Raw genomic sequence first — 27,296 nt, forward strand, 5'->3', positions numbered from 1 at the left:
GGAGACTTGTTTATTGAGTGCCCCTGAGAAAGGCAGGCACCCAGGAGAGAGCTTCTAATCGTACAGGCTGGGAGAGCAGGCAATACCTTCTTTGCTGGGTGAATTCCTTGGATGCTTTTGATCCCTGGAGGCACGGCTGAGTGCATGTGGGGCCCCACTGGTGGGTGCTGGGGCTGCTGAAGGGCCCCCTTGGTCAGTGTCACCTTGCGGGCAGGCTGCTGGCGCACTTCCGCAGGCTGCGGCAGCCGCTGGGGCTGACCCTCTGCGTGGAAAAAGCCGTCACTTTCTCCTCCCTGCTGAAAGCAACAACACGGCATACCATTCAGTGTCTGCTCGCCCCACCGCTGACAGCTCCCTGCTGCACCAGGGAGCCCACCCCAGCCAGTGTCAACCGAGAGGCAAAGTCATTCCAGACACGTGGGAAACGGGATGTGCCATCTCGCGGACAGCCAGTACGGAAATTTCTAACTGGATAATGGCTAGGCTTTAACAGTATTTGTCAAGTTTACGTCTCCATGTTTTAGAGGTTCATTTATTTATTTATTATGAAAGTCAGAGTTACAGAGTCAGAGGAGGGACAGACAGAGAAGGAGAGAGAGGATCTTCCATTCACTGGTTCACTCCCCAAATGGCTCCATCACAGACAGCAGCTTTACCTGTTATGCCACAACTCTGGCCCCTGTTTTTGAACTTTAAAACAGTAAGATCTCTGTTAATGTCTGTATCCATTTAAGAAATCTGTGATTATAACAAGTGTTATTTAATTGCCAGAGTACACTTATAACTTTCAACCTAACTGAATTATCAGCCTGACCTCACTGGTTACGGTGAGAACGTGATACGATCCACTTTCTCCAGCACAGGGCTCACTTCCCTGCCTCCTGGGGAGAGTGACCAAGCACACAGCAAGCGGCTCTCAAAGAAGCACATTCACTCTCTGAAGTCCAGAAGGATCAGAGAGCTAACCCCCTGTGTTAATGTTCCCTCACTTCTCGACCTTAAAGCTGATGAACAACTAAGAAACAGCTATACTTTCAGGTTGTGCTCTCCATGCTGCCTGGACCACTAGACAGCGTAAAAGACATCACTGGACGGCACCTGACTGCTGCTTTCAGTCTTACGCACGGTACCTTTCCAGCAGAGGAGCTGGAGATGAGGAAGGAATGAGCGAACACCAAGAACATGAGACCCTGTCCTGTTAAATTCTGTGATCTTGATAGAAACGGATGCTTCGAGTTAAAAACTTAGATTAAGACTTTATTAACAGGATGCCCTACTCTCAACATAAACAGGAATCAACACTGGGTAATTAACCTTCCCTGTAACGGCCACTCGGCTACGTCAGAATCTCCGAAGTGAAGTCAGTCACCTAGCTCAGGTCTGTATATCCAAGTCCCTCTCTTCCTCCCCAAACTTAGCTTGTAGAGACCATTTCACGGACACCAAGCCCCACCCAAAGGGACGGAACAGAGACTAAAGGAAGATGGGTGTAAAGTCTACTACGATCGATCAAAGTAACTGGCACCCAAGGAAAGCTGAGCTAACAAATGCCACAGAAGTGCAAGACGTCAGGCTATGGTAACAAAGAGGTGAGCAAACCTTCTCTCCTCAAATACAGTATAGAACTGGACAAAACTGTCCCCCTCCCCCCAAAAAAACCATCTCAGGACAATGGAAATCAACCAAAGTTAAACAAAAGCAGCAGCTCTTATTCCTGAGATCTGAGAACGGTGCAGTCTGTAGCCTTCCAACCCGGCGCTGTGCCAGCAAACACGGCAGCTAAAGCAAGCACAGGTTTGGGCAGGAAACCCAGACGGGTCCAAATCTCCACAGCAGCACTGTCAGTCACAGGACCAAGTCGGTAGGAATGCCTCGGGGAAGCCCAGGGATCCGTGTGCTTCTGCTCACAGCCCTGATTGGAACAAGCAGCACACTCGTCAGAAACCTACTGGAACCGAAAAGGCCACAGAAGGCCTGTGCAAGGTCTCCCTACATGGTGCCTGGGACGCTGTGGAGCTTAGAGCTCCAACCTGCCCACAAAGAGATCACTGGCCGCAGGTGGCTGTGCAGGGTCCAGGGACCTGAGCACAGTCTCTCACAATCACCAGCTGGCCACTAAGCAAGGCAGAGCAAGAGGGCTGACCCCCAGGGAAGACAAGCTTAACAAGAAAAAGAAGAATCCAAAACTACACAGACAACAGTTAAGCCACATGAAAATGAAACAATATATCAAAATTTAGTGGGTGCAGATAAAACAGTTACCTCAAAAAGGAAAAAATAAGACCAAAAATCAGTAATTTGAGTTTTTATCTACTAAAAAAATCAAAATCAAAATAAAACTGGGGGCCAGCGCCGCGGATCACTAGGCTAATCCTCCGCCTGCGGCGCCGGTACTCCAGTACGACGGTACCTGCGGCGCCGGTTCTGGCTGCAGCCCGGGAGTGCAGTGGGGGATGGCCCAAGTGCTTGGGCTCTGCACCTGCAAGGGAGACCAGGAAGAAGCACCTGGCTCCTGGCTTTGAATCAGCGCAGCGCCAGCCATAGCAGCCATTTGGGGAGTGAACCAATGGAAGGAAGACCTTTCTCTCTGTCTCTTTCTCTCACTAACTCTGCCTGTCAAAAAAAAAAAAAAAAAAGAAAAAAGAAAAAAAGAAAAAGAAAATTGGGGAAAATTAGAAAGATTACAACACGTAGCAGTGATACAGTATATAGAAAACTAGAGAAAAACACTGAAATTCAAAGTTGGGTTTTTTTGGGGGGGTTTCATCAAAGTGATATTCTTTAATTATACTGAACATGAACAAAAGGGGAGAAGACAAATAGCCATAATCAGCCACAAAGATGGACCGAGCATCACAACAGACCCTACAGAAACTGAAAGGACATTACAAACAACTCTACATCAACACAACAAGCAAAGGGATACATTCTCTAAGACACAGGTATCAAAACTGACTCAAAGCAAGGAGAGAATTTAACCAGACCTCTAAGAACTAAAGACAATGACCCGATAACTAGAAACCGTTCACAGAGAAAAATTAAGTCCAGACACCTTCACCAGCAAATCCTATCAAATACTGAAGGAAAAAAGACTAACAAGCTCACACAATTTCTTCCCAGAGAAAGCAGCACCTTCTCATTGAGCCTGGTACTAGCCTGACACAAAAGGTAAAAACATCAAAAGAAAGGACAGCCACAAAAGAATATTCTTCATTAGCAAATATTGAAAAAAAACTTTACAAGATATTATCAAACCTGAGCGAGTAACACAGGAAAAGGATCACATCTCATGATCAAGTTAATATTCAACCCAGAAACGAGAAACTGGGTTAATACCCCAAAATAAACTAATCACACAAGCAGAGTGAAGGGCCACTTAGTAATCTACTTTTTGAAAAATTTATTTACTTATTTGAAAGTCAGAGTTAGAGAAAGAGAAGGAGAGGGAGAGGAATAGGGGGTAGGGGGGAGAGAGAGAGAGACAGAGAGAGTCTTCCATCCACTGGTTCACTCCCTAGATAGCTGCAATGGCTGGAGTGGTACCAATCCGAAGTCTGGAGCCAGGAGTTTCTTCTGGGTCTTCCATGTGGGTACAAGGGCCCAAGGACTTGGGCCATCATCCACTGCTTTCCCAGGCCATAGCAGAGAGCTGGATTCGAAGTGGAGCAGCTGGGACTTGAACTGGCCCCCATATGGGATACCAGCATGGCAAGTGGCAGCTTTACCCACTATACCACGGCACCGGCCCCACAGTCTTCTGCTTTTGTCAAAGTCAGGGCTACTGAAGACCATCAGTAGAGTTGCTTGGAAGTGCTGTTTTTACTGGTGGTCATTTCTGTCTGACAAAGTGATGTTCCCCACCGGAAAACGGAAGCACTAGAAAAAGGTAGACCAGTCGCAGGACTGGATTCGTGTAACTGTCAGGATGCTGATGTGTGCTTTTTGAAACTTCTCCACGAGGCGTGAGCAGGCAACCCACTCAGGTACGGATGGGAGTATTCCAAGTGCACAGTTTGCCCACGTCTTTACTAACTGCTCTGTTCTAGGGCAGGCAGACAGGCAGTGTGGCACAGCAGGCTGGGCCACCGTTGGAGACATCCACATCCCATACTGGAGTGCCAGTTCCAGCTCCAGCACCTTCGCTCCGGATCCAGCTTCTTGCTAACGCATCCTGGGAGGCAGCAGATGACGGCCCAAGTGCTCGGGCCCCTGCCACCCATATGGCAGACCCAGATGGAGTTCTGGGCTCCTGCCTTTGCTCTGTCTGCTGTAGGCATCTGGGAAGTGAACCAGCAAATAAAAAGATCAATGTCTGTCTGTCTCTCTCCTCACTCCCCAACTCTGCCTTTCAAGTTGAAGAAAATAAACATTTAAAATAAGTAAGTAAAAAGTTTTGCTCTTTCTATTTTTGTATATACTTGAAACTTTTTATGCTACCAAGCTTTAAAATTTGATGACATATAAGAATACTTCAAAAGTTCATGGAGGGCCGGCGCCGCGGCTCACTAGGCTAATTCTCCGCCTAGCGGCGCCGGCACACCAGGTTCTAGTCCCGGTCGGGGCGCCGGATTCTGTCCTGGTTGCCCCTCTTCCAGGCCAGCTCTCTGCTGTGGCCAGGGAGTGCAGTGGAGGATGGCCCAAGTGCTTGGGCCCTGCACCCCATGGGAGACCAGGAGAAGCACCTGGCTCCTGCCTTCGGATCAGCGCGGTGCGCCGGCCCCAGTGCGCCGGCCGCAGCGGCCATTGGAGGGTGAACCAATGGCAAAGGAAGACCTTTCTCTCTGTCTCTCTCTCTCTCTCTCTGTCCACTCTGCCTTTCAAAAAATAAATAAATAAATAAATAAAAATAAAATAAAATAAATAAATAAAAAGTTCATGGAGAGGGGCCGGTGCTATGGCAAGATCAGTAAAGCCACCTCTTGCAGAATATCTCATATGGGTGCCGATTCGAATCCCAGCTGCTGCACTTCTGATCCAGCTCTCAGCTGTAGCCTGGGAAAGCAGCAGAAGATGGTCCAAGACCTTGGGTCCCTGCACCCTCACAGAAGACCCGGATGAAGCTCTTTAGCTTCGGGTTAGCACAGCTCAGGTCGTTGCCCATTTGGGGAGTGAACTGGCAGATGGAAGATCTTTGTCTCTGTCTCTGCCTCTCTGTAACTCTGCCTTTCAAATAAATAACTCTTAAAAAATAAAAAAAGTTCATGGAGAAACAACTATACGATAAATTTCGATATAAGAAACTTTGACAGCCATGCATAGTTTTTTAAAAAATAATGCACTTCCATGAACTTTTTCGGGTACCCTCATTTACCATATATTTTAAGTCAGTGACCTATCATTTATCAATGTCTTTAAAATCTTGTTGCAATGATGGCTTCTGGCAGTGCAAGCTTAGTTCAAGACTCAGAAATCCACTATCCATGTGTGAAGAAACGCTGCACTGTCGTCATGAGCATCTTCCCTTTACAGACGACGTGAGTGGGGAGCAACATCAGGCCACCGAATCCTCCATTGTACCGACACACAACAGTCAGTGGACTGTGAATCTTCACGTCTCTCAGTAATGCGGACAATCAAATGAACTACGGGAATTTTGCTAAGAAAATATTTTTTAAAAAGATCTATTTATTCATTTATGTATTTGAAAGAGCTACAGAGAAAGAAAGAGAGAAACAGAGACGGAGATCGATCTTCCATCAGCTGGTTCACTCCCAAAAGGCCAGGGCAGGGGCAGGCCAAAGCCAGGTTACCAGAGCTTCTTCCAGGTCTCCCAACATGGGTGCAGGGGCCCAAGAATTTGGGCCATCTGCTGCTGCTTTCCCAGGCACTTTGGCAGGGAGCTGAATTAGAAGTAGAACAGCTGCATCTCAAACCATTGCCCAATGGGATGCCGGCATCACAGGCAGAAGCTTTACCTGCTACATCACAAAACTGGCTCCAAGAAAATCAGTATTTTTTTTTTTTTTTAAGATTTGCTTATTTGAAAGAGTTACAGAGAGAGAGAGAGACATCTTCCATCTGCCAGTTCACTCTCCAAATGGCCACAACAGCCAGAGCTGGGCGAATCTGAAGCCAAGAGCTTCCTCTGAGTCTCCCATGTGAGTGCAAGGGCCCAGGTACCTGGATCATCATCTGCTGCTTTCCCAGGTGCATTAGCAGGGAGCTGGATTAGAAGTCGAGTAGCTAGGACTTGAACTGGCCACCCATATGGGATCTGGTGAAGCAGTAGCCTTACCTGCTACGGCACAACACCAACCCTCCAAGAAAACTTTCTATTGTATAGACGTAAATAATCTAAATAAGCCCTTGGGTCAGCTTAACTAACTAGGATCTAATGATAACTACAGTATATGCCAGATTTTAAGTGCTCTAGAAAACCACAGGTATAAACCCTAGTAAGTTTGCTCTGGTTCACCATGTTAAAATGCCTTGTGTACTATATTTTTAAAACTGAGTAGTTTTTTTTTCTTTTTAAGATTTATTTATTTGAAGTCAGAGTTACACAGAGAGAGAAGGAGAGGCAGAAGAGAGAGGTCTTTCATCCACTGGTTCACACCCTAGTTGGCCACAATGGCTGGATCTGCACCAATCCGAAGTCAGGAGCCCTGAGCTTCTTTCGGGTCTCCCATGCAGGTGCGGGGGTGGCCCAACGACTTGGGCCATCTGCTATTGCTGTTCCAGGCCATAGCAAAGAGCTGGATCAGAAGCAGAGCAGCCAGGACTCAAACTGGCGTCCATGTGGGATGCCAGCACTGCAGGGGCGGCTTTACCTGCTACACCACAGTGCTGGCCCCAAAACTGAGTAGTCTTGATTGTGCTTAAAAATATTATATAACCCCTGCCAATCAGTACATGTGTATGTACTAAATGTCACTACCACAATTAAAAGTCCCAGCTCCTCAGCTTCTGACCCAGCTTTCTTTTAATGTATACCTTAGGAGACAGCAGTGATGGCTCAAGCCACCCACATGGAAGAACAAGATAGACATCGGGGCTCCTGACATCTGCCTGGTCCAGTCCTGGCTGTTCCGGCCATTTAAGGAGTGAACAAGCAGATGGAAGCTTTTTCTCCTTGTCTATCTTTACTCTCTGCCTCTCAAACATTATAAAAAATTCAAATAATATAAAAAACAAATTTCAAAAAGACAAAAAAGAAAATAGGATGTTACATTGCAGAAAAACTTGAGAAAGTACTCTGCCCTAACGGGGAAAATGCCCATGATAACATGATAGACAAGCTATTCCGGTTACTTTTTCTTTCAGCAATCCAAAACTAAAAACAAGATAATTAGGGAGTGGCGCTGCGGCATAGCGGGTAAAGCCTCTGCCTGCAGTGTCGGCATCCTATATGGGTGCTGGTTTCAGTCCCGGCTGCTCCTCTTCCAATCCAGCTCTCTGCTATGGCCTGGGAAAGCAGAAGATGGCCCAAGTCCTTGGATGCCTGCACCCACGTGGGAGACCTGGAGGAAGCTCCTGGCTCCTGGCTTCGGATCAGCAGCAACTTGGGAGTGAACCAGCTGACAGAAGATATATAATACATATAGTATATAACATATAAATATATTAAAGATATATAATTTATAAAGATATATAACATATAAAGATATATAAAATATACAATGTGTCTATGTATTTGGACAATAATACATAATACTGTAGCGATCTGATGATCTGTAAACTAGGGAATCAGAACCTAAAATCATCAATAAAACACCAAACAAGAATAATTCTCATCCTTGTTATTTTGGATGCGAGACTGGGGAAAGTTTATGTCTGACAATCATATAGGACAAGAACCCTGAAAAATAAAGTTACTTTTATCTTCCTTTCAAGGAAAGTTTGCTTCTAAGTAAGTTTGATCTCTATTTAAAGTTCAAGTATCACAAAGGGCCTCAACTTTCCTCACCTCTTTCAGGAATTAAATATCCTTATACAGAGGGAAATATTAGACCTGTAATATCCAGAAAGGGTCACTGACACTATGGTGCCATGCCTCACGGAGGATATTTTAAGCAATAGCCTGAAAACACAGGAAGCAATGTCCATGATGAGGCGGTGACCATGGTCGGGACTGTTCCGGTGCCCCCACTCGTTTCATGGCAGCTAAATCCCATCCAATACCAGCTCTGACTTCCAAATCCTTCCTGCTTGAGAAGTTCCCTGCCATCTGCTCACCTGGCCTGTCCGTTCAAGAACGCCCCAGCTGACACAGTCTCCAATGCCAAGGTTACTCTGCTGTGGAGCTGCTTGGTGGTCCTCACAGCACACATCACTACTTAAGGGTATGCCATTTGTTTCCTAGAGGCACTGATTCCCAAGCATCCTCAGGAAGAGAGTGAAGTTGGGCACAGTGCAGGCAGATACCAAGTATGAGTATTTGTTGTCAAAGACAGACACAGAGAGTGGGGTACTGCAAATCAGGACTGTGATGACAACTACCTAACTTTCAGGAAAACCTGATCCTATAAACTGTTTACTAAAAAGTTTGGAGAAACCCCTGGAAAAGTTCAAAACTACTTACATTCAAAACAAGTTTTTATACTTTTATATAAATCTAAGTTATAATAAAACTTTGTAACCCAAGACATTCCTAGATCTTAATCATCAAGAGTTGTGCTAAGGGCCAGCGCTGTGGCACAGCAAGTTAAAGCCCTGGCCTGAAATGCCAGCATCCCATATGGGTGCTGGTTCTAGTCCCAGCTGCTCCTCTTCCAATCCAGCTCTCTGCTGTGGCCTGGGAAAGCAGTAAAAGATGGCCCAAGTCCTTGGGCCCCTGCACCCATGTGGGAGACCTGGAAGAAGCTCTTGGCTCCTGGCTTCGGATCGGCGCAGCTCCGGCCGTTGCAGCCATCTGGGGAGTGAACCAGCGGATGGAAGACCTATATCTCTCTGTCTCTACCGCTCTATGTAACTCTGTCTTTCAAATAAATAAAATTAATCTTAAAAAAAAAAAAAAAAAGTGGTGCTATAAGGACCAGCGCTGTAGCATAGAGGGTAAAGTTGCTGCCTGCAGCACAGTCATCTAATATGGGTGAAGGTTCGAGTCCTGGTCACTCCACTTTGAATCCAGCTCCCTAGTAATGCACCTGGGAAAGCAGAAGATGGCCTTTGTACCCGCATGGGAGACGTGGAAGAAGCTCCATCCATTGCACCCCTTTGGGGAGTAAACTAGCAGATGAAAGACCTTTCTCCCTGTCTCTCCCTCTCTCTGTCTGGAACTCTGCCTTTCAAAAATAAAAATAAAAAATAAAAAATAGAGAGAGAGTTGTGCTATAATTCAATGTGTTTCATTAATAATTATTTGCTGAATGTCGACAATATGACAAAAACTGTACTGCTTTTTATGTATGTATAGAAATTTGTTTTCCTTTAATATTTCCTACAAAGTGAGTAGTATTCTTTCTGCAACTAGTATTATCCTGAGTCTGCACATGAAACACACCCAGCCTTTGGTCACACACTAAGTGCCTGAATACCTCTGGGGTTCCAAAGAGGTGGTTTACACTGCCTCGTAGGGGAGGAGCTTACATTAACACACATTGTAACTTATTCAGCAAGAATTGAAACAAAAGAGGCTAACCATGATTCAATTAAGTCACTTCAATTTAAACCAAGGGCTACTATAAAGTACTTTTGATTTCTTCTGAAGACTATGCTAAGTACTCAAAACTTTAAATGTAAGTAATGGGTTTTCATTTCATAAGAAATACTGAAAAACAATTTTCCAGTTGAGAGAATATTCTCTGAATCTAATACAATAAAACATTATTTTATAAGGATTTTTTTTTTTTTTTTGGACAGGCAGAGTGGACAGAGAGAGAGACAGAGAGAAAGGTCTTCCTTTGCCGTTGGTTCGCCCTCCAATGGCCGCCACGGCCGGCGCGCTGCAGCCGGCGCACCACGCTGATCCGATGGCAGGAGCCAGGTGCTTCCCCTGGTCTCCCAGGGGGTGCGGGGCCCAAGTACTACCATCCTCCACTGCACTCCCTGGCCACAGCAGAGAGCTGGCCTGGAAAAGGGGCAACCGGGACAGAATCCGGCGCCCCAAGTGAGACTAGAACCTGGTGTGCAGGCGCTGCAAGGCGGAGGATTAGCCTAGTGAGCTGCGGCGCCGGCTGTTATAAGGAAATTTTTAAGGAGTTACTTCAGTTACTTCTAGGAAGAGGGCACCGTATACATAACTAAGTTGTGGCCAGAAACGTATTTTTATATCCATACTTACGCAAAGACATAGACAGAATCTGAATAGGAACCACACCAAATTAAATCCACCCATCTATCTTTTAAACCTATGCACACTACAGCATTAAAAGAGTTCCATGAAATTATTAGTACTACTAAGCTATGTAAATTTCAAAATACTGTTGATTCAAATTAGGAATGTAAGCAAATAAGTGGCTGTGTGTGGATGGAAAATTACTTTTTATCCATAAAAGTCTGGAATTTATCCAGGGTGGCACAGTTTACTTTTGAACTCTTCACACAGCACTATGTTTGAATACAATTTTTAAATAGCTTCCACTTCCTCCAAGAGATGAGGAAAAAAGTAGTTCAGCCACCTTGGACCGAAGGGGCGTTGTTTTTTCACAAATGGTATCTTTTAATGAATCCTGTAAAAATGCCCTCTTAGACTTATGTTTATTTTAATAAATATCTACATGTATGTAGATATATATTTATCTCATCACTTAAATGAAATGAGCTTAGGGAATACTTTTTATCAGCTTAATCACTATTTAAAAAATGAAATTTGAAGCCACCAACATTAGCAGGACAAATTTATTTATAACAAATGGTTTAAATGTATAGATAAAAATGCCTATTGATACTGTCAGGGCTTCTTGCAATTTGACAGATCAAATCTTATTTTCATTCTTAAACCCTATGAAGAAGTGATATCACTGACTTGCATTCACTAGCGAGCAAATTGATTAATCCCCCTCTATAGAAATCTCAACTCTTGATTATACCTATCAGACGTTAAGCAGCATTATTCTAGAGTGACAATACTTGACAAATTCCCCAACCATTTTTCTCAGCCTTTGTGGCCCTGCTAGCTTGTATTAACCCTGATGAAAAATTAATTTTCCTTATCTTCTCCTAAACCCCAAAATCCAAATCCGCCAAACTGGCAACTCTTTCTGTAAAGGTATTATGAAAACCTCTAAAAGATTAATTGCATGTCTTCAGGTGACATTAAATTAATTTCTGTACTCATGACAGACATTTGATACTCCACACTGAGAGGACAGATAACATTGTCAGGACACACAGAAGGACAGTGGTGCAGTGTCCCAGGGCAGCCTCTTAGGAATTCTCCTTCCGATAAGGCCGCACTTCACTGTCACCCGCAATGTTGCTGATCTCACAGCCACAGACCTCACTGAACAGGTTTCTATTAGCTACAACAATGCGGGGCCTATCCCTGTAATCTTTATAAAGCTCATTCAGAATCTGCACAGTAAATGATATGCACGCTATATGAAGCTTCTAAATATAAATACATTTAAGGCTCCTCTATTTTTTCTTAGGCGACAGCCGAATTAAAGGAAAGAAGACAGGAAAAAAATAAACAGGCTCTTCCAGGTTTCCTAGGTCAATTCCCTAATGAAATCACTGCAATGTGGACATTTCATATTTGCAGTTTTCGTTTATTCTGTGCAATACATTCTCCCGACATAGTGCCGACCATGCAAAACACGGAACCAAATCTAAAACACCATCTATCTAATTCTGGAAATGGGTCTACACAGGTTTATTTAAAACCAAATCCACGATGTTGAAGAGATCAAGCCAGACAGACTTTGTAACTGCTGGGCTTCATTTAAGACAAGATTCTCTCAACACATGCATTCAACTTTGCACAAGAAGTCTTCAGAGAGTTCATGGAAAATGCCTAGTAAGAAAAAACTGCACGGATTTCAAACACAAGTTTTGCCCCAAAATAAACTTATTGTTCAATTCTATTTTTTCTATGGAGTTTTTTGAGGTGCCTTCATAGCATGGTGACAGCACATCATAGTTACTCAATTGCTCACTGTCTCTCTTCATAAAATACCTTTCATGATTAACTGGATTTGGAAAAAACTTGTAAAACCCAATCAGCTGGCCTTTGGAGGAAGAAGGCAAAGCCCCGAGCCTCTGAGGGGATCTGGCACCAGACAGCCAGTGAGTGCTCAGGAAGCAGGTCCCTGCTGCCTTTACTGAGGCCTTGGCTCCCTTCTCCGGCCTGGCCCACTTCTGGCGGCTGGGGGAATTTGGGGAGTGGGCAAGCAGATGAGAGCTCTGTCTGCCTGTCTCTCAAATAAATAATAAAATTTTTAAAATCTGTAAGTAATCAGGTAAAAAAAAAATCACTGTGCCAACGCCTCCTATGTTGACAAGACACTGAGATTTTTAACATAATATGTATGATGTACTTGAAATGGCCCTAGACTCTAAAAACAGAGAATTGATGGAAAGACTGAGCTCCACTCCAGGAAGCAGCAGTAACTGTTTATTCCTGGCAATGACCTACTTAAAGAAACACAACACAAAACAAAATCCAACCAAGTCAAGCAGCTTCTAAGATTTGTTCTTCTTCTTTTGTATCTTACTGAGCAAAGATCAGACCTGCATTGAGGCCTCGACGGTCAACGACTGGGCACCCCAGCACCCAGCCTCCACTCCTGAGAACTGGAGACTCCTCGAGACAGGACTGATTCCAGAACTGAGGCAGACAAGAGACAAGGTGAGCTGGACCATGCTCTTGCACCAGAAAATAAGGACACGTTCCAAACTGATGCAGACCATCGAGAACACAAAGCCAGCCTGAAGGGGCCCTCCCCCGTCCAACCTTGCACAATCCTAACATCAAAACAATTATAAAGAGGGTCCATTGCATAAAGAATTCATAAGCCCATATTGATGTGAGTAACTGAAGAAATTAGTAACTGAGGGAGAAAGTTATCAGAGTGGGAGTATAATAACTGATGAACTCAGGAGTGTGGGTATGAGCAAAACCAGTGCCTGCCATTAGCGAAAATTTGGTAAGAAACAGGACATTTATTAGTCTGAAAGCAGCTTCTCGGAAATGACTAGTTACAGAGAGCTAAACTGCAACTCTATGATGGGGACTTGGCAAACACAGCCCTAGCCAAGTGATCGAGGTTGATCCTGCCAGTACTGGACAAGCCTCCCAAGTGACAGAGAGGCGGCCACGATCTTCCTTCTGTAGCAGTCTGCCGAAAAAGCACAACCTGAACCTACCCGGAAGAGCGTAGGACAAACCCAAACCAAAGGATGTTTTACAAAATAACTGGTCTCTGTTCCTTAAAAACGGCAAGGGCAGAAAACACAGAGGAGGGCTCAGCAACTGTTCCAGAGTAGAGGAGAGCATAACTGAGACACACGATCCTGGACTGCGTCCCAGATGAGGAGGAGTGCAGAATGGTGTGAAGGCCGGGACCGACCGTGTGCGCTGAGTCACACGACACTACTGCAGCAATGGGAAACTTTCCAATTTTGGATAATACACAACTGTGGTTTTCTAAGAAACTATATTCCAAGATAATCCTCATATACACGGATTTCAAAAATTTTTGGATAATATAAACATCTTTCAATTCTATCTTCCACCATCATAAACCATGTCTCTAACCTACTCTCAAATGGTTTAGGGGGAAAAAATCAGTTTTTGTGTACTCCAAAGGACAAAAAAAGGATAAGGATAAAGCAAAAGAGGCACAATGTCAACAGCTGGCTCATGAGGTAGAGTGTACAGAGGAATTCCTTGTATTGCCTTACAGCGTCTCTCAAACCGAAATTATGTCAGAATCAATCACTCTCCTCCACAGTCCCACTAAAGAGACCAGGTATGTACATACATATCATTTCTCTAAAGACAATCTGGCAAGGGTAGGAGAGAAAGCAATCTACAAATACAGTCCAATCCCCCAAAGCAAGATCACACAAAATAAATTGGGACCTTCTGTAAGTAGCATTTTGACAGCCTTTTAAAAATAAAATACAAGAGTATCACAATCGGACAGCTGGCTTTCCTGCTGGGACATTCTGCGCTTCTCCCATTTCTCTGTGTGGCCAACAGAACAAAGGACTGTTTACTTAATTGGCTGCCAAATTCTTAAAATTTTCATTACTTTGATCAGAATAAAGCAGCTGAATTCAGTATTTGCTTTCATTTTCTTAAATAACACTATAAACAGTTACTCCAAATAAAACTTTTTTCCCCTTAAGCTAAAAGTAAATTGTAGCAATATTTATTGAGCTACTATCATGTACTCAGGGCACCACGCTACTCACTGTACATGAGTTACAACATTTAATCTTTACAGTAACCCTGGAAGGAGCTGATCTTCTTCTTCCTGATGAGGAATCTGAAGCCAAGTAACCAAGAAGACAGGAAATGAAAAGTAAGATGCAAACAATGCGAAGACTGCCATTCTCCCTAAATGGGAAGGTGGGAACTGACTAAACAACCTCCAATGCACACATTTGTTCTAATTCTTTTTGACTGTGTTTAATCACAAAGAATGGCTGAAGGCAACTGTAAGCCTAACCTAAATAAATATTTTATATTTTTATATTTGCTCTCCTAGTGCATTTTTTGGATTACAGATTAGTTATTTCAAAATTATGACTTAACAAAATGGCTCTTTTGACTTCTCAAAATTAAATACTTAAAATAGCATTCTGAGAAACAAGCAAAGGAAAAGTATTTCTGTTTTCCAAGTACTAAAAACAGAACCAATCCATCAAATACAACTCTAAGTGGACTACTTTTATAAGTCATATTCAGAGAGACACATGTAATTGTAGAAATAATATTTGCTGGAATCTAAAACCACTATAAGGCAGCATTAATTTGTTCCTTCTGTAATTTATCAAATATAGAAAATAAAATATAACGGGAGGTCTTTCATAAACATATGTGAACACTCTTGTGCATACACAAGGGAATGTCAAAAAGTTTGTAGGAAACAGTTACAATAAAATTATTTTCATGCAAAAAATTTCAGAAATTCATGCATATGAACTATCTTCAAAGAGTTCATGGAAAATCCTATTATATTAAAAAAAAAAAAAACAACTATGCATGTGTTTCAAAAACTTTCTGCCCTAAAGTAAACTTTACTTTTAATTCTATTTTCCACGAACTTTTTGAAGTATCCTAATACTTTAACTGCGGTCACTCACCATAGCACAAGTTCTTGAATGGTTCTACACCTAGTGATAGCCACACATCCTGTTTGAAGATTGATACTAGAATGGAGAGACTACTTTTGTTTTTTGTTTTTTGTTTTTGTTTTTTTTTTGACAGGCAGAGTGGACAGTGAGAGAGAGAGACAGAGAGAAAGGTCTTCCTTTGCCATTGGTTCACCCTCCAATGGCCGCCGCGGCCGGCGCACCGCGCTGATCCGATGGCAGGAGCCAGGAGCCAGGTGCTTTTCCCGGTCTCCCATGGGGTGCAGGGCCCAAGCACCTGGGCCATCCTCCACTGCACTCCCTGGCCACAGCAGAGGGCTGGCCTGGAAGAGGGACAACTGGGACAGAATCCGGCGCCCCGACCGGGACTAGAACCCGGTGTGCCAGCGTCGCTAGGCGGAGGATTAGCCTAGTGAGCCGCGGCGCCGGCCTGAGACTACTTTTCTAAATGCAGGGATAACTTCATTAAATGTCAGATTTAGTTATACAAGTTTAGGTTAGAAAAAGGTAAAGCAAATACTCTCCAGGAACCAGGACTCTTGTTATACAGGAGTATTAACCAAGAGTGGAACACTTTTTTACTAAACAAATAATACAGAAATAAAATGTACACACAATATTCTGAGAGGTACTATGTTCAAGCTAATCCTCCCACAATGCTAAACTCCCTGTCAGCCCTTGACTGGGTGGCAGGTTCAATACTGCACTTAAAATAATTTAAGATTTTGCATAAGCACAGTGTATCCTTGAACATGAAAATACCACAGCCAACGGAAGCAGAGAATGACCTGGATACAGATGCCAAGGTAGCAGCCAGCGACAAAAATAAAAATCAAATAGATGTCAGTGCATGTAGCACAATCTGCAACTGACAATTATGTTGTCTTAAACAGTTCCCATCCACAAAAAAAAAAAAAAAAAAAAAAGAAAAGAAAAGAAAAGAAAAGCAGGGGTAGGAGGATTATGGAAATACTATTCTTTCTAGTTCAGGGAGACAGAGTCTCATCCTCTGTTACGTCAAAAGTTGCCAGAAGGCTCTGCCTATAGAGCTGCTGGAATGAATCCTAAAATAGAGACATATTGGCTACTTAACTTAACGTTTAAGAATTTAAGGGACAGATTCTCTCTCTTTTTTTTTAAGCCATTTCAAAGTACTAGTTTGGCAGATAGCTATTTTCATAGAAAATTCTTTTTCCTATTTACTAAAAATTAGTATTGGTTTTTGAATAAGGTCTAGTATTAAAAATAATTTTTTCCACTGAGAAAAATGATAGCAACGATTCAAATAGTGTTTTTTTTTTTTAATGGAGATGTTTGTTCATTTAAAAGCTGCTCTTTGATGGCAGACCCTTTCCCCCCAACCCGCCACTGCAGCAGACTGTGCGGAGATGGCTGTTAGGGTAAAAGGTCTGTAACTCAAGCAAACAGATGAGACTCTGGGGCAGGCATCTGGCCTAGTGGCTAAGCCACCAGTTAGGACACCCCGACCCACATCAGAGTATCTGGGGGTTAGAGTTCTGGCTCCGGACACCAACTTCACGCTATTATACACTCTGAGAAGCAACAGTGATGGCTCAAGCAACTAGGCTCCTGCCACTCAGGTGGGAGATCTAGACTGAATTCCTAGCTCTGGCTTTTGATCCCAGTCGGATGGTTGAGAGTGAACCAGCAGATGGAGTGTGCACACTTTCCCTGTCTCTCTCTCTCTGCCACCCAAATGAATAAAAATAAAATAAGACACTGATTAACATAGTATGCTTAAAAAAACAAGGTCAAAAGAAAAAGTTCATGGATATGTAGAAATTGATGAGTCCTCAGGCTCTCACCTGAATATAACAAGTTCATGTAAACTTAATTGATGTAACACAGCTCACTGCTCGTCTACATTTTGAACCACAATGAACAGATATAACAAAGATTCAGATAAACAAAATTATGGGTCCTACTGAATAGTCTCTCTATGGAACTTTTAATTTATATTCTCCTATAAAAATTTTTCTAAAACCATATTTTTAGTCTACAAACCTAGGAATAAAAGCACTACAACTTAACTAGCCAACTAGCAAAGTGAGTTGTTCTCAATCCTCTGCAGGAAAGGCTATGCTGCTACCACGGCGCGCCTTCTGCATTCCCACGTGCCACCCGTTTCTCAGATGCACCAGGACTCAGAGGTTCTTTTCGTCTTTTGCTGCACAGTGTTTTGTGTCTGCTTTCTTAAGTAATTATCGTTAGTTGGCCTACTTGGAAAGCATACATTTTTTACAGTTTTTGCCCTTCCTTACTCAATTAGTAACACAAATTACATCATTGTTATAGAGTACAACACTGGCAAAGTCCACAGCATTTGTCATAGAATTGTGACTAAAGCAACAGATCAGAATCACTTACTAGAACTAAGACTATGCAAGAAAATGCAAGAAAGCACGTATTCTACCGGATACTGCTCTATGAGACAGACTCTGTGAGGGCCATCTATTTGCAGATACTTTACTTCAGAGCACTGAACTTCCCCTCACTATAGTGCAGAGCTAAAATTCCTGTGGCCTTACAGGAAATTATCTGAAATGGGCACTGTTCAAAGCTAAAAGAAAGGCATGCTACACTTTTGAAAACCTTAAGATCAGATCCTCATGATTTCAACCGGAATTCAGTTTCCCCCCATTTTGTAAATGAGAGAAACTTCCTCAAAAACAAGACAGGCCTTTGGACCAAAGCTGCTTAGAAGTATATATGACGACATACTCTGGCCCACCATTCCCCCTCCAGTTGCTCTCTGAATTTAATGCTATACACAACAGATTATTAGCTTTGTGTAAACGAAAATTTTATTTTTAAAACAAACTTGGTGATTCAAGTTTGTTTAATTTTAGTTACCACAAATTTATTTATCACAATGTGTTATATTATTGTTAAAAAGAAGCTAAAATTGGGAAACGTCTAACTTTGGGATTCTAACACAGGTTTAAGACTCCAAAGAAGAAGAAGAAGAAGGAAAAAAAGACTCAAAAGAAACCAAAAACAAAATGGGTTCCAGTTTCAACCCAGTTTCAAGTAGTATTTAAATGACAATTCTTATGCTGACTTCAAGTAGATAGAGATTGGTCTACATGATCATTAACAGAAGTAATTTTAATTCTCTTTCATCAAAAAACGTTCTCTGGAAATTAGCACATTCGAAGTGAAACACACACTTTCAAAGAGGTACTCATAAATCTCATCGACTTACCCCGCCTGACAACTTAATCACCCTGACCTTGGAGCTGACATGCGGCCCATCTCCACTGCCGCTGTTGGCCCGGTGCATGACAGTCCTTTTGACACCAGGCTTCATATCCGGGGGCTGGCCCTGGATGGACGCCACGCGAGCAGTCTGGGAGGCAGGTGGGGGCTCCTCCACATCTGCAGGCTTTATCTGGAGTACTTTGTGCAACGGCTGCGTTTGACTTTGAGGTACTGTTCTGGCCTGTCTCAAATGTTTCAGTGGTTTCACCTGCTGTCCTTGATACTGCATGTTAGCACCAGATGGTACAAAATTTGATGTTTTGGGCTGAACATTTGAAACAGTGACATCTTGGCTTTTAACAAGCAGTCTGTTTTTCACATTCGGTCTGCCCTGTGCACCTGGATAGGGTAACAGTGGGTTACCATTGGTGGGTGAGGGTGCAGCTGTCTGCTCCTCTTGCTCTGCTGGGGGCTGGGGGACATAGAGCTGCTGTTGCTGCTGCTGCTGTGCAAGTCTCTCCAGTAGCTCCTTCTTCCTGGCACCAGCCTGCTGCTGCCGCCGTAGCTCCTTCTGTTTCAGGATTTCTTCTCTTAGGCGTTTCTGCTCTTCTATCTTTAAGCGATATAACCTGGTTTCCTCATCTTCATCAGGAAACTAAATGAGAAAACAGACGGAGTTTACTTTGCCGTACAAGGTAGGGTGATCATTCCAGTCTTTTCCAACAAAATAAGAAAATACATTTTCCAAAAACCCTTTAATTCAGCAATGGGAAGAAGTCATTCAAAATCTGCTTTAAAGACTGTAAGTATAATTATCAAGGGAGGGGAAAAAATTACACAGCTACAGCTAATTTGGAAATTCTTATCAGAACATTAGCAATGAAATAATATAAATTTCCACTCATTTACAAGTTTGAAACCAATTAAACTATTCATTTAAGATATCAAAATATGCTTCAAATGGGAATGGCAACAGCAGGGAGGCCCTGCTGTCACACGGGTTTTATCTGGCTCTTCCCTGACAAACCAACAAAAGGTGGGTGTAAATGACCTGAAAGGCACTGATTAGAACTATTGATTTTTCGTACAGAATTTTCAGCCTGATCTCAAACTCATTTGTCACAGAATAATTGGTTATAATGAACAGCACAAGTCAATCTCTCTGACCTTGAACTCATGCACTCTCCTCAGAATCAAAATGTTGCCAATTGCAGTATTGGAATATTAATGGTATATAAGGAATGCCTTTAATATTCCAGCTTCAAACCATTCTGAAAGTCTATTTTAAAAAATCTTGAAAGAGTCCAGTAACTTTTATTTAAAAAAAAAAAATCAAGAAGAAACTTTTCTAAGTTAAGCATTTATGAAATTTTGTACTATTCTTTTAAAATCATCTATACATATCCACAGATCCCTTTTTTTATAAGAAAATGTAACAGGTTTATTCTATCTGTAACTCCACTATTTAAAATCCTCCCCATCCTGACTGAACGTTAACAATGAGGACAGAAAGACAAACGTACAGCTAAGGAGTCAGCTGACGCCCTGGGAGGGTTGGGCCACACGGCCTTGCCATTTTGGCCAGCTGCGCGACCTCACCTCAGAATGAGGGAGATTTCCAACAGCAAATGTGAGGCTGAGGGAGGGCTGCTGCACAGACAGGCATGCAGAGCAAGAAGTGACGATAAGCAGTCAGATAGGAGTGCACACAACACTTCCAACAGCACACGGACACCACGCTCGGGAAGGGGCAAACAGAGGTGGACACAAGAACACAATACCCAGGGCCCACTGTTTAAAGATGCAGGAATAGAGGCCGGTGCTGAGGTACAGTAGGCTAAGCCTCCACCTGGGCTGCTGGCATATAGGCACCAATTCATGTCCAGGATGCTACTTTTCTGGTCCAGCTCTCCGCTTATGGCCCAGGAGAGCAGTAGAGGATGGCCCGAGTGCTTGGGCCCTGCCACCCATGTGGGAGACCTGGAAGAAGCTCCTGGCAACTGGCTTCGGATCAGCTCAGTGCCAGCTGTTGCGAACATTTGGGGAGTGAACCAGCAGATGAAAGACCTTTCTCTCTGTCTCTCCCACTGTCTGTAACTCTACCTCTAAAATAAATAAATAAAAATAGTAAAAATAAAAAACAAAAACAAAATCACACAGAAATAACTGCTAATCATAAGGCTATTTTCCCAAGCAATTAAGAAAAAGTTACAGCATGTTCCAGAATACAGAAATGCTTTAGAAACGCTTCCATCTAAATAGAACTACCATTATCACTGTCAACTGAGTGACTAAAAGAAATAAGGAATATTTAGCTAAGTAAAAAAACCTAAGACATTTCTTTAAAACAGCTTTTAAAAAACTTTAATCCTGATCCTGTGTATGTACATAGAAAAATTAAAAGTAAATAACAAATTAAGATATTTACCTTATATCATAGCAACCTACGAGTTTCAGTTCATTCAAAGCATATTCTTAAAAAATTTTTAAAAATTTGAAAGGCAAAGAGAGAGGGAGACTGTGTGTGTGTGTGTGTGTCTGAGAGAGATAGAGAGATAGGTAGAGAGAGAGAGAGACAGTGAGTGAGAGAGAGAGAGAAAAACTCTTCCATCTATTGATTCACTTCCCAAATGGTTTCAACGGCCAGGGCTGGGCCAGGCCAAAGGCAGGAGCCAGGAACTCCACCCAGGTCTCTCGTGTGGGTGCAGGGGCCCAAGCACTTGTGCCATCTTCCACTGCCTTCCCAAGCACATGAGGTGGAGACTCGAACCAGCATTGTGGTACGAGGTGCCAACTCCGCATGCAACAGCCTCACCTGCTGTGCCACAATGATGGCCCCATAAAGTATCTCTTTAAAATAACTCTCCAGAAGAATTTTACCCAAATTAACTAGCCAGATGTGGCTGGTGGTATGGCTAAAAGATAACTTTCCTCATATTATTTGCTCTCTAACAAAGTAATGCATTTGTGACTGAATTCTGCTCAGCTAAGTCAGTTTACACATGAGTTATGAGCAAGGTATACAGCAAGATGAAATTATCTCAATCCAGCTTCCAATTTTTTTAATATTTATTTTTAAAATGAAAAGTCATCCTTCTAATAAGAGCTGATTAAATGTTAATTCAATATTTTTACATCATTACATTTCTTTTTGATAACATTACAAACTCCTTTGTGCTACAACTCTTTTTAGTAATTATGACAAGCTGAACTCTAAAGTCTGCAATATTTACAGAATCCGTGGGCCTTTTACAGAAAGCCTGCTAAGCCCAGTACACAGACAGCTACATAAATACACAAACCTAATACTGCAAACGACTGTGAATGCAATTTATGTTTTATGAACATGTCTGCCAGGTTAAAAGCAGGATCCAGCTGAAGAAAGCGGGATGGTTTTCTGAGGGTGAACTAGGGGCACAGTTCTGTGGTCTTCCTGAGACCAGATATTCCTCAATAAGGAAAAGGTCCTACCTCCAGTTCTGTCTTTGCTTCTTCTTTGGGATGAGCCACGGGGCTCACTGGCTTCCCCTTCACCTCAGTCTTCCCCTGGGAGCTCCTGGAAGGTTTCACTTGAGCTGCAGGGGTGGAGGAGCAGCGACTGCTGCTCACTTCTATGACGTGTGAGGGAGCGATGGGTAACTCACGCAAGTTGCTGTTCCGAGGGGCAGTGGGCTGCATTTGCTGCATTGGTCGTTTGGTTACATTCTGAGACGCTGTGTTCTATCCCAGGAAGGAAGAAATTAATTACAGTTGGAAAGAAACATAGCAAAAGGAACACATAAAGCTACAATTATTAAGTAAAAATATCAACCATTCTAATCAGAAAGTGACTTTCTGTTTTGGGGGCAGATACTTTTTTCCTTGCTGAATATTTTTTATGCTAAATACTGCCTGATCCCTGTAGCACCGCCCCCTAATGTTAACTGGTGATGTATCATACTTGCCTACAGACAGGCCCTCTGTGTAGAAATTATACAGATTTCAGTTGGTGCTTCAGTATGGGAACTAACATTTTTAAAAGAACCAAAAAGCACTCTATCTGCCACCAAGAGTCAACTAGATTAATGACACTACCATTTTTACTTAGTCACCTAAATTTAAAGTGAAAAAAGAAACAAATCAAGCATTAAGTCAATGGCCCAAGAAAGATGATTCCCTGGAAAACAAAGGCATCAGAAAGCTGTACTGGGGAGAAAACTCGTGGTCTTGTTCACCTCAGGGCCAGGTAAAAGAGAACCAGTAGTCAGGGAGGGTATAGTTCCCGGTCATCCAGGTCAGACAGCCAGGGGCACAAGCTCAGAGTGGCCGGCTAGTATCCAAATAAATGAGACCCAGGTTACAAAGCACACTCTTCTCAGATCTAGAAATCCTTTATTTCTTAAATTATCTTAATCTTACTTTAAGATGACACAAAGAGGCAGGTTATTAGGAAATCAGACTCAAAGCAGCTACACAACATGCTTGAAGCTCAGAGGCGAAAAGGAGATCCTATGTATCTCTTACACGCCCCAGACACACACACGGCCTTGTTTCACCTTCACTCGCTAGATAAGGACACTGAGGGGGCGAGGGTTCAGACTTCAGAGGGAAACCATGACCTGCATTTATTACTTATACCTACAGCCTTCTGTGCCTATTCACAAATTAGCAATTATATATACATATTTTATATATATATATGTGTATATATGTATATATAATTATACTCAAAACAAGCTAAACCCCAAAAGAATAACAGTAAAAAAGTTTCCGAAACCCAGCAGAGTGTTTCGGGGTGAGCAGAATACAACCCATAGGCACAATCTGGTCTTACAGACAAGCACTATAACCATTAACCACACTGTGTCTTTCTCCTAAAAAACTACATTACAAAAGTCTCTTATAGAGGGAAGGTATGTAATGGAGGTCCAGACAGCACCTGCATATAAACTCTTTGCACTTGATATTAGCCAAAAGGCTGAGATGCGATGAACATAAACTCTTTGAAGTGAAAGAAACTGCCTTCCGTTACACTAGATTCCCGACCAGTACAGTGGTACTTGGCAATATGACGCTCAATTCATTTTCCCTGAATTCATTCACTTAGTTACTCAGAGCCCAGAAAGCAATCTACACATCAAAAAACAAGGCACTGGCAAAGGCACAATGACTCCACCCCAAGGTACTTTCCCAAGTTGTGTGTCAATAATTATCACTACATAAAAACCTAAGTACAGGAAAGTAACACGCTGAAGCAAACATCAACCTAGTCTCAAGGCACAAAAGGAGTAAGTAATTTCTACAGAGAGGACAAGCTGCCAAGTGCTTTTTTAAAGCAGATTCATGTCAGAAAGATGTACTACATGTTCTAATAGTTTAAATCAAAGCTGGAAAATAATCTAACTCACAAATGACACTCCAAAACTTCTCCAAGCTCAGACGCCCCAGGAAGACCCAGCGCTGGCACTGCTTGACACTTACGTGCCTGAGCCCCTGACGCTGGGGGCACTGCATCCGACTGCTGTTTGGCTGAGGCTGAGCAGTCTGCACGTGAGGCCTAAACTGGGGCTGGGACATGGGCATCAGAGGAGGGGGAGGAACAGACAGGTGGTGGTGGTGCTGAGGCTGGTGCTGGGGCTGGTGCTGAGGAGGGGGCTGGTGCTGGGGAGGGGGTTGGTGTGGGGGCTGGTGTGGGGGCTGGTGCTGGGGCTGGAGAGGCGGCTGGTGCTGATGGTGCTGCGGCTGCTGGTGCTGCGGCTGCTGCTGCTGCTGCTGCGGCTGCGGCTGCGGCTGATGTGGAGGGGGCAGTGGAGGGTGCAACGGCCCCTGCCGTTTCAAAAGACAAAGAAACACCAGTTAGCACATGGATATACCAGGTACATTCCAGTTCAACTATTTCCTTTATAACCGCAACACAAAGAAACCTATTGACGCTGCAATAAAAGATTGTTTTTGTATCTGTGGACAAGATAATGGACATCCAATGCAGCAATAAGCCAAAAACTGCCACCTTAAATTTTATATTCACCCTAAATTCTTTCAGTCCAATAATTCCATGAAGGCATCCAAAGGAAATTCCTAAGAAGGGGTTCCCTGCACGTCCTTGGTGTGGGATAGAGTTCCCTACAGCGCTATAATACCGAAGTACTGAAACAATATACACAAGCAAAGCATCGGCAGCATTAAAAGGTAGTCTTGTGCAAAATCTGTTCAACTGATATGGTGAAAGATGAGTGACACGAGAAGATCATAATGCCACATTAACTGGAGGAAAAACAATGATGGTGATGAGGATGCATGCATTAATAAAGACTGAAAAACTGCTCACCCAAATATTAGGGGGATCATTTACTTTCCTTTTCTTATAAACATCCTAACATTTCTGTAATGCAGATGTATTTTTCTTTTGTCATAAAATAAAAAAAATTAAACATATTATTCTCCTTTAATGCCTTAAACAGTAACCATTTTCCGTTTTAAGTTTCAGTACTTATTCGGTTGACTGAAGTATACCATTAACATGTTTAATATAAATATTATATTATAAGTTTAAAATACAGGAAAACACAAAGTGGTGTCACAGATACTCAAGTCAACCCAACCTGTCAGCAGAGGGCACTCAAGTCTTTCATATAATGAGTGAAGAGCAACACATTTTTTTTTCTTCCACACAATCTTTTTACTATCTATTGCAGAAACATAATTTGCCAGTTCTTTACATCCACCAGTAAATCATTTAAGAAATCTTACAAAGATGAGAAAAATGTTACTAAAACATGCCCCAATCTTATTAGTAGTAAATCCTTTACAAAATAAATTCCTAATAGTGACATTTTTCAATTTCCAAAAGGTGACAATCATTTTTTCCATTTCTCCAAGTATTAAAGAGATAAACAATACTGTCAAAAACATCTGTCTTTAAAAAACAGTAATTTAAGATTGCGGCTCTTTTGCTTAAATAACCACAAACCAGTCGACTAGAAATCTGAAACTTCACTTTTCTAGAACAGACTCAGAGCAACACACTCTCTCCTCCAGTTCCACTCACGCTGCCTACCTGCAGGTTAGGCTGTGCATGTGTGGGCAGGAACGGCTGCCCTGGGCCAGGGAGGAAGGGCTGTCGAGGAGGAATGAAAGGCCGGGTGGTTGCTGTCCCTGGCTGGCTGAAGTGCAGAATGCCCACTGGTCCTGGAGGCTGTAGGGCTGGTCTTACAGGCCTCTCTCTTGGGAACACTGGTTGCTGCCCTTGCTGATTGAACGCTGGTGCTGGCTGAGTGAATGGTAAGGGACTCTGAGCAGGAACGGGGTGGCTACTGTTAAGAAGCGTGGGAGGAGGTGGTGGTGGAGGGGGACTTCGCTGCTCCAAAAACAGGTGACTTGGAAATCTTGGTTCACCTGAAACTGAAGAGTAGTGCAACATTACCTTCAGATCAGAAAGACCCGGCAGTGTTATAAACTGTCTTACCACAGATAAAAATTACCAGTGTTGGAAGCATATGTGTGGAAAGAATGCCTAGATTTTTCTCTTTTATTTCTAGATCTTTTCATCATTTTAAAGTGAATTTTAAAAGACAGATTTATTTGAAAGGCAGAGCAACACAGAAAGGAGTGACAGAGAGAAAAGCGATTTCCTCCTTTCTATCAGATGCTAACAGCGTGCAATTATAGCATGATATGTATAACTGTGGAACACAAAGGTGACATTCTAAGCACAACCCACTGGAAATCACATTCAGTTAAAACAAAATCTATGCTTAGGCACATCACCTAATAATACAGCTTCTGTTCTGTTATTCTGCACCATTCACATTTTATGTACCTCCTAAGAAAAAAGGGTCCCGATCCTGAGGTGGGGGAGGGGCTCTCCACTGGTCCTGGAGAGGAAGCCGTGGGGGCTGGCTGAAATTGTTGGGAACCGGTCCAGGTGTATGCTGCGGAAATTCTGGAGGGCCCTAGAGCACAACAGGAAAACCAAGGTGAAAACAGAAATATTCTCTACATTTTTTTTAATAGTTTTTTTTTAATAGTTCCAGGTTCTCCTCTGAAAATAGCAAATAACTAATCACCTACAGACAGTCTCTCTCCTTCACACAAACCTGCAACTACAAATTACAAAATAGGTGGATTCTGCCACAAAGTCAAAAATCAAACTACACCATCCAGAAATTAATTCAACACTTTAATATTACTACAGCACAGAATATTATTTTCAAGCTTACTGAAATCTATGTAATTACTGACCTTGTTTCCCATTAATCCGAAAGACTAAAAGTCTACTTTGAACATTCATGACATTTATCTTCTCAAAGATGCTATTCTTTGCTACCTATTTAACACAGGCATAAGCCACAGATATGAAGCTGCTTTACCTCCAAAAAAGAAAAATAAATTCAATTTGTACCATAATAAAAATCAGCAATCTCTGACATGAGAGAAAAATGTGAACTGCTTAAGGAACCAAACTACTACAAGAAAAATATTACATAGTTGGGTTCCTTTGTATAAAAATTTTAAAGAAATGCTTATACATTAACATTTTTCAAACACTGTATGTTACTAGTGCAACGCTACAGAGACAGTCTAAAGTTACTTCATTTTCCAGTTGCCTTTCAAGTATTCATGAAGATTTTTAAAACTACCAAATTCACATAAGAAGCAGCACTTAAAGATATGCTCACAGGGCAGGCACTGGGCACAGTGCTTGAAGGGAAGCTCACTTCCCATATGGGAGTGCCTGGGCTCAAGTTCTAGCTTCAATTCCGATTCCAGCTTCCTGCTAATGTGCACCTTGGGAGGCAGAGATGACGGATCAAGTATTTGGGCCCTTGCCAGCTATGTGGGAGACACAGATTGATTTCCAGGCTCCTGGCTTCAAGCCTGACCCTGTTCCA

The 27,296-nt window shown here is 42.7% G+C and overlaps 1 protein-coding gene across 7 annotated transcripts in view; it reads right to left on the minus strand.

Moving 5' to 3' along the window:
• Positions 1–27,296, minus strand: part of RBM33 (RNA binding motif protein 33) — a 154,951-nt gene that overhangs the window by 18,060 nt on the left and 109,595 nt on the right. For 4 of the 7 annotated variants that reach the window (XM_070077227.2, XM_008263875.5, XM_070077226.2 and 1 more), the window contains 6 exons: positions 26,225–26,357; positions 25,463–25,806; positions 23,887–24,231; positions 21,898–22,146; positions 18,431–19,081; positions 87–296 (listed from right to left, as the gene is read on the minus strand). In XM_070077227.2, the coding sequence (XP_069933328.1) occupies positions 87–296; positions 18,431–19,081; positions 21,898–22,146; positions 23,887–24,231; positions 25,463–25,806; positions 26,225–26,357 (1,932 nt within the window). The remainder of the gene's footprint in view (positions 1–86; positions 297–18,430; positions 19,082–21,897; positions 22,147–23,886; positions 24,232–25,462; positions 25,807–26,224; positions 26,358–27,296) is intronic. The other 3 variants (XM_008263877.5, XM_008263874.5, XM_008263876.5) reach the window with 2 other exon arrangements.

Source organism: Oryctolagus cuniculus, chromosome 7 (assembly GCF_051225735.1).
Source record: "Oryctolagus cuniculus isolate XC-2025 breed Fujian yellow rabbit chromosome 7, ASM5122573v1, whole genome shotgun sequence".
NCBI classification, from domain to species: Eukaryota; Metazoa; Chordata; class Mammalia; order Lagomorpha; family Leporidae; genus Oryctolagus; species Oryctolagus cuniculus.